The sequence below is a fragment of the Lactuca serriola genome, chromosome 3, assembly GCF_051521515.1.
Source record: "Lactuca serriola cultivar US96UC23 chromosome 3, Lser_US96UC23_V15, whole genome shotgun sequence".
In the NCBI taxonomy this organism is placed as follows: Eukaryota; Viridiplantae; Streptophyta; class Magnoliopsida; order Asterales; family Asteraceae; genus Lactuca; species Lactuca serriola.
Window position 1 is genome coordinate 204,570,602 of NC_136410.1, and position 16,306 is coordinate 204,586,907.

At 36.1% G+C, this 16,306-nt stretch overlaps 1 protein-coding gene across 1 annotated transcript; it reads left to right on the plus strand.

Annotated features, from left to right (window-relative positions):
* The first annotated feature begins 10,182 nt into the window (after positions 1 to 10,182).
* LOC145093527 (uncharacterized protein At2g33490-like) lies at positions 10,183 to 15,953 on the plus strand. Its single transcript, XM_079031674.1, has 9 exons — positions 10,183 to 10,664; positions 11,107 to 11,179; positions 11,392 to 11,466; positions 11,544 to 11,605; positions 12,312 to 12,409; positions 12,486 to 12,681; positions 13,765 to 13,995; positions 14,087 to 14,125; positions 14,829 to 15,953. The coding sequence occupies exons 1-9, from the start codon at positions 10,548 to 10,550 to the stop codon at positions 15,597 to 15,599; spliced, it is 1,662 nt and encodes a 553-aa protein (XP_078887800.1). The 5' UTR covers positions 10,183 to 10,547; the 3' UTR covers positions 15,600 to 15,953.
* The last annotated feature ends 353 nt before the right edge of the window (positions 15,954 to 16,306 follow it).

Consider the following 16,306-nt stretch of genomic DNA (forward strand, 5'->3'; position numbering starts at 1 on the left):
TTTTGAAATATGTAAAATGTAATTGACATTTGATGATAAATAAAAGTTTTTATTTATGAGTAAATTGTTGCTATCTCTTGTCAATCATTTACTAGTATTTCTTTTTGCATGTTTTGACTTCCAGAATAATTATGTTATGGTATATATATCATATTATTCAAATTCTCCATAGTCAATCATATGTTGGAAGTACATATGAATCAAGACTGTCATGGGTTGGTTTGTAGAGGTCCAAGATGTTGGACAAAGGGGGCTACAACACTCATGAGTGCTCATAAGTTTTGAGTATTGGATTCAACCCACGCTCACTGGTATCACTTCATGGAATTTATCTCGAGTGATCATGAGACGGTAATATCATATAAGTCTTCAAACCTAGACATATGATTTGTTACCTATGAGTTGGTTATCCATTGATTGTACGAAAACGCATTTGTAACTCGATGTTATAAAACGTACCTTTGTGTGTAATTCAACAAGTAGTAGAGCAAACATATGAGTCGAAGTTTATTTGTTCCTTCTTGGATTAGAAGCGATATCTGGGCCCCTAGATGATTTTGTTTTGATCCATGTACCAGGCCCGGTCAGAACTAAATTGATGTGTTCAATTAAGCTTTATGTCAAACAAATCGGAAATCGGGAAACAACTACTAGACAATAGAAAGACATTGTTCCATGTGTTTGTCCGGCTGATATCTAGAACAGAGGATTATATGATCGCTTATCTAAAATGGCACACCATCATCTTCTCAGTTCCGAGAGACCTTGAAAGAGCTACGACTGTTGATCGGTTCCTGAAGTCATACTTGCAACTATAGTTATTAGACTTATCCAAGTGGGAAACTGTTAGATATATTGTCTAAGTCGATAACTATATTTGGTATGTACTTGACCCGACCCGACATGGTCCATTTGGGTTGCATGGCATCATGCACTTGGATAGACTAAATGAGAGAAATAAGACACTTATGGTTTATTAATATATTATAAATTCTAATATATTAATAATAAGAATAATAATATTTAGTTAGTATTGATCAATAATTAATTTAGAATTAATTATGTGATCAAAAGAAGACTAATTAAATATATGGGTTGATTGTGTCAATCATCCATAACTTATATAGTGGGCCAAGGCTCCATGGATTATCAAGTTGGGTTAAACCCATAAGATGCTCCATGGGGGTTACATAACCCATGGGTCATGGAAATGAAAGGTCATGACAATTAGGGTTTACATGGTGTAACCCTAATTGTAACATACTATATAAAGAAGCTATTCTTCACTATTTCGGCCACTAGAGTGAACAAAAGAGGGCTAGCTGAAATACTAAGTGTTCTTATTCTCTTAAGAGTTTATTCCAAGTGTACTTGGTGTTGTGTGAAGCATTTGAGGCATCACACTTGAGATGCTAGGCTCACAAGATTTCAAAGGAATCCAGTCTACAAAGAGGTATGTAATTCTTACTAATTATTAGAATAAAAGATCCCCATGTATGCTAGATAGGATTATGAACCTTGGAAAATCATTTTGCATGTATCTTAGTCAAACATAGACCCAAGGTTTCTAGGGTTGCATGTACACCATAGGAGTGTTAGAATGCTCAAAACCCAACAAGAACTTCATTGGAGATCTTGGAGTAGTGCCAACTATTAAGGAGCCAATGGAAATTTTCTGTGATAATGAAGGAGCAGTTGCCATGACCAAGGAACCAAGAGATCATGGTAGATCAAGACATATCGACAGAAAATATCACTTTATCAGACATCATGTAGAAGAAGGAAGCCTCGTTGTTAAGAGGGTATCATCATTGGAGAATTCTGCAGATCCCCTCACAAAGGGTCTAAGTAGGATTAAGCATGTTCAACATGCAAAGAGCATTGGTTTAAAGGATGATATTAGTTTTAGAGATTAGATAGTTATTTAAAAACTTGTAACAAATAAACGTAATTGACATTTGATGATTAAATAATCGAGATTTATTTATGAGTGTCATTTACTATCTTTTGTCAATTGTTTATCTTTGTGTTTCTTTCGCATGTTTTACTTCATGAATAATTGGATTATTCAAAACATCCATGGTCGATCATACGTTGGAAGTAAGTAGGGAATTAAGGTTGTCATGAATTGGATTGGAGATTGTCTAAGTGTTTAGACATAGTAATGGTTTGCTGCAATATTCATGAGTACTTTTGAAATAGGGATTTAAGTATTGGATTAAACCCACACTCAGTGAATCACTTCATGGAATTTATCACGAGTAATTTTGAGACGATAATATCGTATAATCTTTAAACCGAGATATATGAGTTGTTGTTTACGAGTTGGTTATGCATTGATAATGCGTAAACGCATCAGTAACTTGGTGTTATAAAACATATTGTTGTGCATGATTTGATGAGTAAATAGTACAAGCATATGAGTCAAATTTTATCTGTTCCTTTTGCCTTAAGGGGGAAAAGCGATATCTTGGGGCCCTCGATGATTTGGTGTTGATTTATGCGTCGGGCTCGGTTAGGACTGAATTGATGTGTTCGATTAAGTTCTTTGTCATTACAAATTAGAAATCGGGAAACAAATTGTTGGACAGTGAGAATGATTTTGTTCCATGTCATTTTTTCACATGATATCTTGCAGAATGGAGGATTATATGATCCTTTATCTTTGGACACGCAACTGACTAGGTCATAGTTTGATAAAAGTTATGAGAGCTACGATTGCTTATCAGTTTTTGAAGTCATACTTGCAACTATAGTTATTAGACTTATCCAAGTGGGAGACTGTTGAATTGGATGTCTAAGCCCATAACTATAATCGGTATGTACTTGAATTGATAGTGGCATGGTACTTTTGGGTTGCCTTCACACGTGCAACTAGACAGGATGATTATTCGAGGAAGAGGAATAATTTATTAATTGATTAATAAATTGGAATTAATGATTTATTAATATGTTATGAAAATAACATATTAATTAGTAATCATGTTATTAGTTAACATTTAATCAGAAATTAATTTGGATTTGATTTTGGGATTTGTAACACCCAGAATCAGAAAGACAAGAAAGGAAAGAAAACCCTAAGTCAAATGGGTCAACTCGTCGAGTCCAAGGAGGAACTCGACAGGTCGGAGCAGGAACCGGGGGATCGGGTAAGTGACCAACTCGGCGAGTCGGCCTCATGGACTCGGCGAGTCCGGTCTGAAGAGGGAAACCCTAAATCCGGGACTTTGGGCACTATTTATGCATCTTATTCTCTCCATTAGGGTTCCTTATAGCCTCTTTCATCCAGAACCCAAAACCCTAAGCCTCCATTATTGCTCGTTCAAGTTTCTTGCCATTTTTGGGTGATTTGAAGAAGAAGGAAGGAAGGAAAGCCATTGGGGATTCAAGGATTTGCAGTAGATCTAGAGTTTGAGGGCCTTTCCAGAGCATTTGAAGGTAATAAGTCGTTACCTTCACTCTTTTGAATATAGTTTTCCCTTGGTTGTGAGATTTGGGGTTTTTATGCCATGTTTAAGAACCATTTCGAGTTAGAGCCCAGATCTAAAGTTGCTACTTTAGATCTAAGTGTATTTTGGTCTAGAGAGTCATAAAGTATCAGTCTTGGGGGTGTAAGTGAAGCATGGTTGCCTTAAACCCTAGTTTGGAGTGTTTTGGGCCTAGAACTCCTTAGCTACACGTAAAGTTTGCAACTTTACGTGAGGAATAGGCTTTGGAAGAATGGATCTATAGTTTAGAGTCCCTACATGACTCAAAAAGCCCCTGAATGTATGAAGGACTGAATAGACTCAGCGAGTCCTTCGAGTGGACTTGGCGAGTAGTATGAAGATGGAGATGAACTCGACGAGTTGGATGAACAACTCGGCGAGTCTGTTGAAGATTGCCTTGGACTCGGCGAGTCAAGTCGCGAAACCCCAAGCCCTTCTAGTTAAGACTCGGACCAGTGAGTTGAGTGGAGACTCAGTGAGTTGGACAGGACATAACTTGGAAATCAGTAGACTCGGCGAGTCATGGGCTGACTCGGCGAGTCAAGTCGCGAAGGAGAGGGTTTTTGAGCTTATGAACTAGGCGAGTCAGTAGGCTGACTCGGCGAGTAGGGTCAACCTGGAAGGTTGACTTTGACGAGGACTTTGACTTTGACAGAGTTGACTTAGTTGAATTTTAGAGGACAGTTAGACTAAGTGTTATATTTGGTATTAGTAGATCGGGGAGTTTTTGGAGTAGCAGTTCGAGAGTGTCTGATAGCAGTCAAAAGGGTATCAGCAAAAACTCCAGCAGTACAGGTGAGTTTCCTTCCAGTAAGAACGGGTCTAAGGCCACAATGCCGACCCGTTTAGTTAGCAGTAGTTTCCGGACTTCGGTCCGATGCAGTAGTTAGTATGTTTGATGCCTTTGTGGCTCAGACATGATTTATGTGTTATGTGTTTCGGGCTACGGCCCAATGTAGTATGTAGTATATGTGTTCATGCTAGTTGATATGTTTATGCTATGTTATGTTGAGTTAGTTCCAGACTTCGGTCCGATGCAGTTAGTCCGGACTTCGGTCCGATGCAGGGGACAAGGTCCCAGTCAGTTTCTGGACTTCGGTCCGATGCAGGGGGCAAGGCCTCAGTTAGTCCAAACCTCGGTCCGATGCAGTGGGCAAGGCCCAGTATGTGCTTTATATGTTTGTATGGTATGTGGTAGTTTGGGAGAGCTCACTAAGCTTCGTGCTTACAGTTTCAGTTTTTGGTTTCAGGTACTCAGTTCTCAAAGGAGGAGCTCGGAGAGGTTGCAGTGCACACACCATAGTCAGCTAGCCTGGGATGTTTTACTATGATAATAAGTTTATGATTTGAATTAATACTATGAAATTATGTTACGACTTATGAAACGGTTTTTATAAATATGGTTTTAGTAATGTTTTAAAAGAAATTTTTAGTCGTGAAAATTGGGTCGTTACAGGATTAAAGGAATTAATTGATAGTGTAGGGACTAAAAGTGCAATTGTTTAATAGTTGAGCAAAAGATCCATAACCTTCCTAGAGAAGGGTGGACGGTTTTGTGATGATATATGTAAGATTATTCTAGAGTTTCTAGAATATCTTATCATATATGGATAATTAAAGGAAGTGGATAATTACCATATTTGAAATTAGAGTTAATCCACAACATCCTTGGTGCACTATATAAAAAACCCTTAGGGCTATGATTTTTGGCCACTCTTTGATTGAAGATAGAGCCGAAAATTTCACCTCCTCCTCTCTCATATCATCCTCTTGAATTGTGTGTTTGTGAGCCATTAGAGGTGTTACATTTGTGACACTAAGTTCTCAAGCTTCAAGATCTACAATGGATTCATTGTTATTACAATATAACAATTAAGGTATGTAATCCAACCCTAGTTTTATATGAATTTTAAAAATAGTAAACCTCTCCTAGGGTTTCTTATTTTGTTTTAAACTTTGCATGTTCAATTAGAGAAAACCTAGATCCAAAGCACTAGGGTTGCGTGCACACTTAGGAATTGTTGTTATGCTCAAAACCCATAAACTTTAACAATGCATTTCCTATAAAAATGTGAATTTAAAATAGAGTGAAAATTAGTTGTTGAGACCTAAAGGAAAGTTCTATTACCCGAAATTAGTTATGTGTGGATATAAAGAACGTCAAAAATCGAGCTCGTACACGAAATTTATGGCCTTTCGATGATTTCAAAAAATACATGTGTGCGATGACGTGGCGACCCGAGAGCAAGCCACGTGGAAAGTGTAACATTCCAAAAATACTGACAAAATTCTCATTTTTAAACCATCAAATTCATACAACCATTTTTTCTAAAACCAATCCAAGTAAAATATATTTCGAACATCAGATTAAAATAATAACAATCAGTACGGAAGAGTCAATAGGGGATGTTGTGCAGTCAAACCGGGTCCTTCCCTTTCGAACTGGTAGTACCTGAAAATGTTTAAACCATAAAACAGTAAGCACAAAGCTTATTGAAGTTCCTCAAAATACCACATACCATACACATTGGGCCCCGCCTACATATCATGCCCCACCCTCATATCGGGGCCTACCCATCATACATACGGAGCCATCCCAACATATAAACGGGCCCAACCCATCATATAAACGGGCCAATCCCAATATACAAACGGGCCCATCCCAACATACAACGGGCCTAGCCCAACATACAAATGGGCCCAACCCAACATACAACGCGCCCAACCCATCATACCAATCCAAGAGTCACAAAGGTAGCTAGCATCCTACTTAGTATAATGAGAAGATGCTGATGAAATCAACAGCTAACAACTCGACTAGCCCATGGTCACGTCGTGAGAATGCACCCGACCTGATTCCAACCCGGCCACACTCCAAATTAGCCAACTCAGTCACGGACAACTCAAACAACAGACACCACGAGTGGACCCTCCTTGGTCATGTCGTGAACACATCTAGACAAAATAATCGAGAAAGCCACCACCGTCACCCTGTGACACTCTCCATGCCACGTTGTGACCACCGGTTGAGAAACATCAATATGAATTGAGTCCTTAATCCATTAAGCCTTCAACTTCAACTTTCCAAAAAGCTTATAAGGGTTCTAAAGGCTTATAAAAATGTCAACTTTATGGACATGCATGAACCATGCATGTCCTTTACCCAAACTAGGTTAAAAGAAAAGAATATGATCTAAAAATCATGCAAAGCTCCAAAAAATGCAACCATATTCCAGATCTGAATGATATAAGGCTCAAGGGACCTTGATGAGGCATAAAGTTGCAAACTTGATCTCATTCTAACATACAAACTCCTTTAATGGAGTAAAACATACAAAGAAAGCTAGATCTAAAAGGGAGTAATCATAAAGGTAAAAGCTTTAAGTCTTACAAATGGTCCAAATAATGATTCCAAGGGTGGAGTAGAGTGGTTTTCTTGATCTTTGCTCCAAAACCTTCTTCTTCTCCTTCAAAGTGTACCACAAGTACCAAACTGAACCAAAACTCTCAAAGGGAGGCTAGGGTTTCATGATAGAGGGTTGGAAGCTGAATAGGGTAACCTAATCCTTGGGGTAAGATGCTTAAATAAGAGAGAAACCCTAAAATTATGGGCTTGGGCCTGAACAACCATTCTCACATCGTGACCAAACTATTGTCACGTCGTGACAATCTTCCGGATACGTGTTCTCATAATACTAACTGATCTACTTACAAGAGTGAGGTCTAGGCTAGATCTAGTGAGGTGTTTAAAGTGGATTTTCTAAACAGTATATATTATATATATCAAATGGATCCTACCTCCGATATGATTTTACCTGGTTGTACCTTATTTGATAGATCTCGATGTATTCATTATGATTGTTAAGGAATCTAAGGAATAATTATAAAATCCATATAAATACGAACAGATACTAAAGCATAGTAATATTCATATTTAGGATGTTGGAAAGGGATAAGTTGAAGTATTAGCATAGGAGCTAGCTTTCCCAAGGATCTTCCACCTTAGCCAAGTGATTACATAATTACTTTCATGAACATGATTTTAATACAAGTATTATGAAAAGTACTAAATGTCTGTTGAATGTTTATATGTGAATTATATGCTTATTTACTGGAATATGTTAGATGTATAATTAATGATATACTATGTGCGAACATATATAGTTCTATATGTGTCAAGATGTATATATACTATTATTGTTATTTTTGAGAAAGTAAATGTATATTAGTACCTAATACCCTGTGTTAAAGTTATACACTAAATTAGGATAGTGTTGCCTAAACAAAGTTGGTTCGGTAGTTGATATTAAGTATTGTAGTCTTGCCTAGTGATGAGCTAAGACTTATGAAGGATTCTTAGTTTGAGTTAAGTTGAAGAGATGTTAGATTTACCCTGTATTGTAAAGATATTACATATGCAGGAATTTTGGGATGATTATATTACAATACTGTTTAGTTATACCCTAAGACTTAAAAGAGATGCATAGTTCAATTAACCTCGAATAATGGGTAACATCATATTAAGGGTATGTGTGAGATGGGAAAGGAGAGTAGAACTTTGTTCGATGATTTTTGATGATCAATGGGGTGCGTTTCAGGTACATGAGTGCCATATAAGTATCCCCCTCCTTTTTCCCTGTTGATGATCGGTGGGGTACGTTTCACATACATGATTGCTATATTAGTATTCTCCCTTTTCTTTTGATGTGTTTCGTGTGTCATCATTTACGAAGTGATCAGACGAGCTTCGTGTGTCAGTATTTCCAAAGTGATCGAATGAGCTTCATAGACTACCAGATAGGATACACCTACATCAAGACCACTGCTAGGTATGTTTGAGCCATCCAGATGGATGGATAGTGTGCGTCTGAGGGTATAACTATGTTCAATAATACCTTGGGGTCAGACCACTACTAGACATGTCTAAGTCATGTAGCAGAGTATAGATGACCATCCCTGATTTAATTGTCTTATGGTGCTAATGAACAGAGGTTCATACGAGTACTCCATTCCTCTCATTTGTTGCCTTTCTTGATCCTTGCCTTCTACCAAGGAATCACCAAAGCAGCATAGTCAGCTCATTGTTCACACTGATCCTACCGTATAAATCTCGTAAGGTTTTTGTATAGGATCAATATGTGAGCATCGATGAGATTGGGTAGATTGTCTTATAGATATGATATATTTGTGTTGATGATAACAATTGTTTTTTTTTTTTTTGCAGGTTTTAGATATACGGTTTATTATCATTAAGTTATTGTGTGATTGAAACCTTATTTATCTCACTAGGTTTCCCAATCACCATACATTTTCAAACGGTAAAAGTACCAAAATAACAATACATTCAAAGGAATATGATAAGACACACAAAATACCTCAAAAACAATGAATTCCGAAACAACATTATGACATAATTGTATCAAATGGATGCCATATAAACATAAGACCTCAAGAAAAAAAGAGTTGGGAGGAAGCCTTAACCCACAAACGAGATGCCTCAGATAAAACCCCACCTTACTTGCCAAAGGTTTAAGAATCGAGGTTGAAGGAGAAGGTAGCAAAACAACATACACATCAGACAAATAATATCCATCGACATATCGATCTAAAGTAAAACTGTCAACGTTGGAAAACACACATGATATGTCAAGGGCAATGACAAAAAAAGATTTTTCAAAGCGGAAAGTACAAAACAAAGAAGGTTCCAAAATCTCCATATCCAATATATAAAGATAAGGATCAGTTAAACATTAATTAGGCAGTATAATCAACTGATGGATGTGACTAACCGCTGGCTGACTGAATTTAATGAAAACTGCAACTAGCTCGTGAGCGACACTTCCATTACCAGAAATAATCATAATCTAAACCGATAGATGTGACTAATCGACGAATGATTGGGGGATTTAATGGTGTGGCTAGGTCGGCCAAGCAAGTAAATACCGACATGGTACACTAAAACGCAACAACCGAGAGTAATCTTCACAAACGCAACAATTAACTACATGTTGATGGCAATATATGCTAGGAAAAAACCTCAGAACGAGTGAATCCCGAAAAAAGTGCAAGGTATATATATCCGCAATAAACAAACATAAGAAAGTACGAAACAAATAATTGTTCTTATCCGAACTATACAAAGAACTGGGTAAGAGGCTGATCCAACTTTTCCTAAGAAGCCTATAAAAGTGAGCTCAACCAAAGGAAATGTAAGGTTTTTCTTCCTAATTAAGCAACATCTCGATAGTAGTAATTTAGACATCAGAGAGCAATATTAGGGTAACACATCAATAGTACTTCATAACCTAGTGTCCATCTATTTTGCAACATGACTTTTCACATGAACCTTGGAAGAGGGATTCCTTCAAGCGCTATCATACATTCGGGGAGCCGCTTAGCATCAAGTAACAAGATAAAATATAATTCCTTAAATTCTAATCCATCATATTACTTGATGAATTCCAAAACCCTTCAAAAGAATCAGCTAACCAAATGCTCTCTCTTAGGTATCTAATGTATTTTAAAATGGAAAAAATCAACTCCACCCTTGAACATCAATTAAGTCCATTTTGATTTTTGACAAATTATAGAGCCCATTGCTTAATTACCATTCATGTTTTTTAAGCTGACGAGTTGGTAAGTTTCGTGACCGTGGTTAACACTCAACACACGAAAAGCAAAGTAAAGACATTTGAAAACCATGAATGCATATGGGAAGAAAATGGTAGGTTTTGGTATTTCTAGGTATTATATTAGTCAAAATCAAATGTGTCTGGATCACTGATTGGAGATTTGCGAATCGCCATTTGTTGAAGCTTGAACATGGTCAAAGTTCAACCCACAAATTAATTAACCCACCATGCCAACAACTTCCTTCTGCCGTAACCCATCAAATCTTCAACTTTGCTTCCTCCTCACTTGAATGTTGTTGAAATTAGCAAGCACCCACTTGCCGATCGTTTCGCACAAATCGGAATTGGTTTACAATTCCTTAAACGTTTAATCTCGCTGAAGACATCTATATCGGTTTAGTGTTTTGATTCATTACATATAGGACAAATGAAGTCATCACTGGGGAAGCTCGGGCGGAAATTATCGTTACAGAAGAGCGATGTGAAGGAGGTGAGGGATCATCAGCCTTCCGCCCATATAGATGAGCTTGCTCAGGCTTCCAAGGTAGGGTTTGTGCTCCTGGATGCTTTCTATCTATCGCTTCTGATTTTGAATCCATTAATGTGCGCTTATTTCTTATAAACTTCAACTCTCTAGTATAAATCAAACGTATCAGTTAGGGTTTGATGTCAATTAACCTCGCAGTACCTTTTTTTCATCTTTGATTCGAACTATATCCCTGAAACCTGATTCGTACTGTATTACACATTTACACTACTCTCAACAATTATACACTAAGAACACACAGTTCAACAGATTAAGAAGGGTCTTTTTTAGCTTTAAATCCCCAAGGTCCTCAATCTTGCAAATTAAATTTTTGAAGTTGCCATTGATGAGCAGAATCAATGCTGCTAGGAATCGCCCCAAAGAGGATATGCCATATGCTAGAACTCATGTTCTCTAGTGTTTTCCTTCTTCTATACTTATGTTTTCCTTTTTTTTCCAGGATATGCAAGATATGAGAAACTGCTATGATGGTTTATTATCTGCAGCAGCTGCAACAGCAAATAGTATATACGGTAAGAGTTTCACTTTCTTCTTATTGGTTTAATCAATCATCAAACAAAATAGAAGCTCTTAGAAGTTATTGATTCTTAACCTCTAATTATCCTTCTACAATATGTCCTTCAAGACCAATAACCTGTAATACATTTACATAATTTGCACCAATACATAAAATTCTTTTGATTAATATAAACATGTAAATGTCTCCATGAATTCTTGTTTTTAGAATTTTCGGAGTCACTAAATGAAATGGGGAGCTGTTTGCTGGGGAAAACTGGTGCAGATGCTGATGATGAAAGTGGTAATTACTAATTACATTTTTGTCCTTTTGCAAGGTGTTGTGTATGAACTTTATTGACATATGTTCCTTGCATACAGGAAAAATGTTATCAACTTTAGGGGATATGCAATTGGAACTTCAGAAAATTGCTGATACTTATGTAAGCATGTTGTCTTAGGGTTGTTTCTTCTTTTTACTTAATGGGTTAAGCACTTAATCTAGACAGCTAAACATGGTTGTTTCTTTTTGACTTAATCTAGGGAGAATGACTTAATGGGTTAACCAAAAAAACCTAGCTTAATGTATCAAGACACCAGTCATTTAGTTGTTTATCCTTCTTTTTTCCAACTGACTTCTCTCTCGTTAAACTTGATGGATAGTGTAAAAAATTGGGTAACATTGTCATTTTGTCTCATTTAGAAGGGTTATCTAGTTTAGAAAAGAAACAAACTTTATGTATATTACCTATTCAGCCACTTTACCCATACAGAACCTAATGGAGAAAACAAAAAGAAAGAAAAAGAAAAGGGCTTTTAACATAAAAGTCCTTAAGTTTGGCAAGTTTTGTCGCTTTAGTCCCTGTGACGATTTTTTGTTCGTTAATGCCCAAAGTTTGACAAACTTAAGGACTTTCATGTCAAATTTGAAAAACATACTTAGGATAAAAACATAAAAGATTTGTAACAAGAACAAAAATGAAAAAAACATGGCAAATTTTGGACATTAACGAACAAAAAAATCATCACAGGGAGAAAACCAACAAAACTTGACAAACTTAAGGACTTTTATGTCAAAAGCCCAAAAGAAAAAACAAAAAAGAAACAACATTCTTACAAATTAGTGACTCATTCATCTTTCCATGTCAGCGATCTGATGTGGTTGTGACAATTACTAACCCATCAGAGTCTCTCCTTAGTGAACTAAGGAAAGTGGAGGAAATGAAACTTCAATGTGATGAAAAAAGGTAAGTTTTGCTTTTGGTATTTTCTAAACATGGTCATTGGAGTTGACTTTTGTTGACCGAGTTCCAAAATCTACAGGGAGGTTTATGAATACATGATGGCACAACATAAAGAGAAAGGGAAACAGAGAAATGGAAAAGTTGAACAAAAATTAAGAGAAGCTCAAGAGGAATTTGATGAAGTGACTAGACTTTGTGTTTTTAGGGTGAAATCTCTTAAAGAAGGACAATGTCGAAGTCTTTTAACACAAGCTGCTCGTCATCATGCTGCACAGGTTACACTATTTCTGACCTTTTTGTTAGATATGTAAAAAATGGGCCTTGCCCAGATATGTTTGAAGCCCATTAGGCCCAATGGCTTTGTTTTGGTCCAATTATTTTTTTAGAAAAGGCCAATTAGGAGTAGGATCTGTTAGGCCTAAAGGCGACTTGGGGATTGAGCCTTAGGTAGTGCTTGGTATGTAGTAATTGAAAAGGGAATGGAATGGAGGATTACAATGGAATGAAAAAAATTTGTTTGTTTGCCACATAGGAATAGAATGGTGACCTGGACTGATTTTCAATCAATGAGGACTAGTGTGTGTGTGTGTGTGTTTTCGTCCCTTGATGGAATGGAATGATGTATTCTAATTATAAATTACTTTTATTAATAGAATCTTCAATAACAATAATATTTTTTTGGGCTTTTGACATAAAAGTCCTTAAGTTTGTCAAGTTTTGTTCCTATGACGATTTTTTTGTTCGCTAATGTCCAAAATTTGCCAAGTTTTTTCATTTTTGTCCTTTTTACAAATCTTTTATGTTTTTAGTTTTTACCCTACCTATGTTTTTCAAATTTGATATGAAAGTCCTTAAGTTTGTCAAATTTTGTCGGTTTTGTCCCTAGAAACCTGCTATTATAGGTAGCAAGGGCAAAAATGAAAAAAACTTGGCAAACATTGGGCATTAACGAACAAAAAATAGTCACAGGGACTAAAGTGGCAAAACTTGCCAAACTTAAGGACTTTTATGTCAAAAGCCCTGTTTTTTATACTCTACAAAACTTTTTAAACTGCTTTTTGCTATTTTCCAAAAACAACCAACTCTTGTTTGTATTATAAATCTACTTTTTGATATTTCATGGTATTTAATTTATTATATTTGTAAAAACAATTTTTTTTTTTTTTTTTTTTTAAATGTTACATAAACTTTCTTTTGACTATTTGAAATACATATAGTATCTTAGTATACATTCGAAAAGGCATGAACTATGTTCATATGCTGCAATTTAATCTAGCCATATATATCCTTAATTGTATAACGTTTATTTGTTTTTTAAAATAAACATTTTTTTTTTACTTTGTAATTGTTGGAAGCAGTTGAATTTTTTTCGCAAGGGACTTAAAGTTCTAGAAGCAGTGGAACCTTCCATAAGAAATGTTGCAGAAAAACATCGAATTGATTACCAAATGACAGGAGGTGAAGGTGAAGGTGAACCAATGAGTGGAGGATATGAAAGCACAGATGATGGAGAATTGAGTTTTGATTATAACAAACAAAAGAAACAGCTGCTTGATGATGATGATGGCAGCTCCCCAAATCCAATGGAGGTATTTTATTATTATTATTATTATTATTTTTTTTTTGTCCTTAAATTAATTTTAATAATTTTATATCCGTATAACATGTGCTATTTTCCAGCTGGACCAAGTGGATGTTCCATATCTAGAAGATTCAGAAGTAAGGATATTATATATATTTCTATTTTAATTCTCCTTCAAACATTTAATTTTTTTCCATTTAGAAGTTGGAATCTTTTAAAAGAAAATGAAATTTGAAGGAATTAGAAGATTATAAATTACTTGAATTTCCCATTCCTTTGTATAGTTCTGTTTGGAATGTAAGCGATCACAAATGACAAAATCCCCTTTATTGAATCGAAATTTATTTAAATATTTATAAACATATATAAATTACACTTTTTACGACGGAAATCTTTTTAAAACTGTTTTTAGGTGAAAGATAAATTACACACATATACGAAAGAAATACCAAACAAAATATTACATAATTCAAAAATAAACCCTGTGGTTTGTTTATTTTGACGGATGTGGTCCCTGAAAAGTATTTTTGTCACACCTTTGGTCCTTTGGGCATTAAATTCCTACAATTGACAAAATTTTCAACACTTTCAGGGACCATATCCATAAAAACAACATACTACATAACTGCAAGGTTAATAATATGGTTTAGAGAGGGTATTTTAGTCATTCATACAAATGACAGCCGATGTTAATTAAATTATACGACTTTATGAAAGAAAAGTCAAATTCCATGACTGGTAACATTCTATGAATTCCATACTCCTTTGCAGCCAAAATACCGGAATGGAATTGAATTCCATTTCCGGCTAATTCCTAATTCCATAGTCGCTTTTCTGCAGATGAATCGGAATAAACATAAAGGGGAGCAGCTTTTTGGAAGGCAAACTAGAGTAAGCAGCTATTCCGCCCCACTATTCCCAGATAAAATCGACACATCAGAAAAACCAAAAGGAACACAACCCCCAAGGAAGTTTTACTCTTATGTCCTTCCTCCTCCCACTGTAGACACCCGGAATCCAATTTCAAAACCCTCCACCTCCTCCTCCTCCTCCTCCATTTCTCATTCCATTCCATTCCAGCCAATTCCAGTGGAAACCGATTCCAATTCCGGTTATTCCGCCACCCAACTACCTGCCCCAGCCCCTTCTACCGGAAGATTTTCAGACTCCCAAACCAAAGCCGAGAGTAACATAGTCAAAAGACAATCCTATTCCGGTCCATTACCGCCAAGTAAACAATTTTCATTCAAAATCGCGTCCACTAGCGGCCCGATTACCTCCGAGCTTCCACAACCGCCATCACGGATTCCGGTGTCTCAGCCGTCTCGGAGTGCCTCACCGCCGCCGATATCTTCGCCCAAAATAAGTGAGCTTCATGAGCTTCCAAGGCCGCCGGGTAATTTACCCTTTTCAAAGTCGGTTGCTATTTCTGGTATTAATTTGAGTAGACATTCGGCGCCTTTGTATTCCAAGAATCAAGAAATCTCTCCACCAAATAAACGGGCTATGCTAACGTCTATTTCTGCATCTCCTCTTCCACTTCCACCTCAAGTTGTTCCTAGAAGCTTTTCCATACCCTCCAAGGGAAATGACGTAAATACCCTTGGGTAGAAAAGCTTGTCTTTGAGTCGTTGCCTAAAACCTGTTTTGAGCATTCAGATTTGAAGCAGCTATCAAAGTAGGATAAAATAGGAGGTTATCATGTCAACTATCAAGGGTAGTTTCCAAAATGAACTAAGGGCATTTTCGGCATAAAATCAAAATCCCAAAAGTTAAGATTTGGATTTTGGTGTGGGATTTAGGGTTTTATGATTTGGTTCTTTGTGGATGCATGTTGAGTTTAAAGCTGATTTCCCGAGTTATTCTTTGAGTAGAAAGGTCTGTAAGCTATAACATATAAATATTGTGGATTTTGGTCGTGAGAAATTTTTTTATTTAGTTCACACGTAGTGGTTTCATTTTTCATATCTAATATCTAACATCTAACAAAATATGATTCATGGCATTCCATATTGATTTTATATGCGAGTGATTCATAAGTGTTTGGTTATAGCCTTATAGGCAATAATGACTTATAAACGCGGTCTTAAGTTGATTAAGATGTTGCGTGGGGTTTGAGATCTTGACTTTGTATTTTTAGACTTTCTCAAACCATTAATTTTACATTATACCTATAATTATAGTGTAAAAGATAGTATAAACACTAAAGTCTTCCAACCTATTACACTATATTTACATTAAAAGAAATATTCTAGATATGTTGTTCTTTATTCAATACTATATTTAGTGTTGTATTAAAATCTAGCACTATATATAGT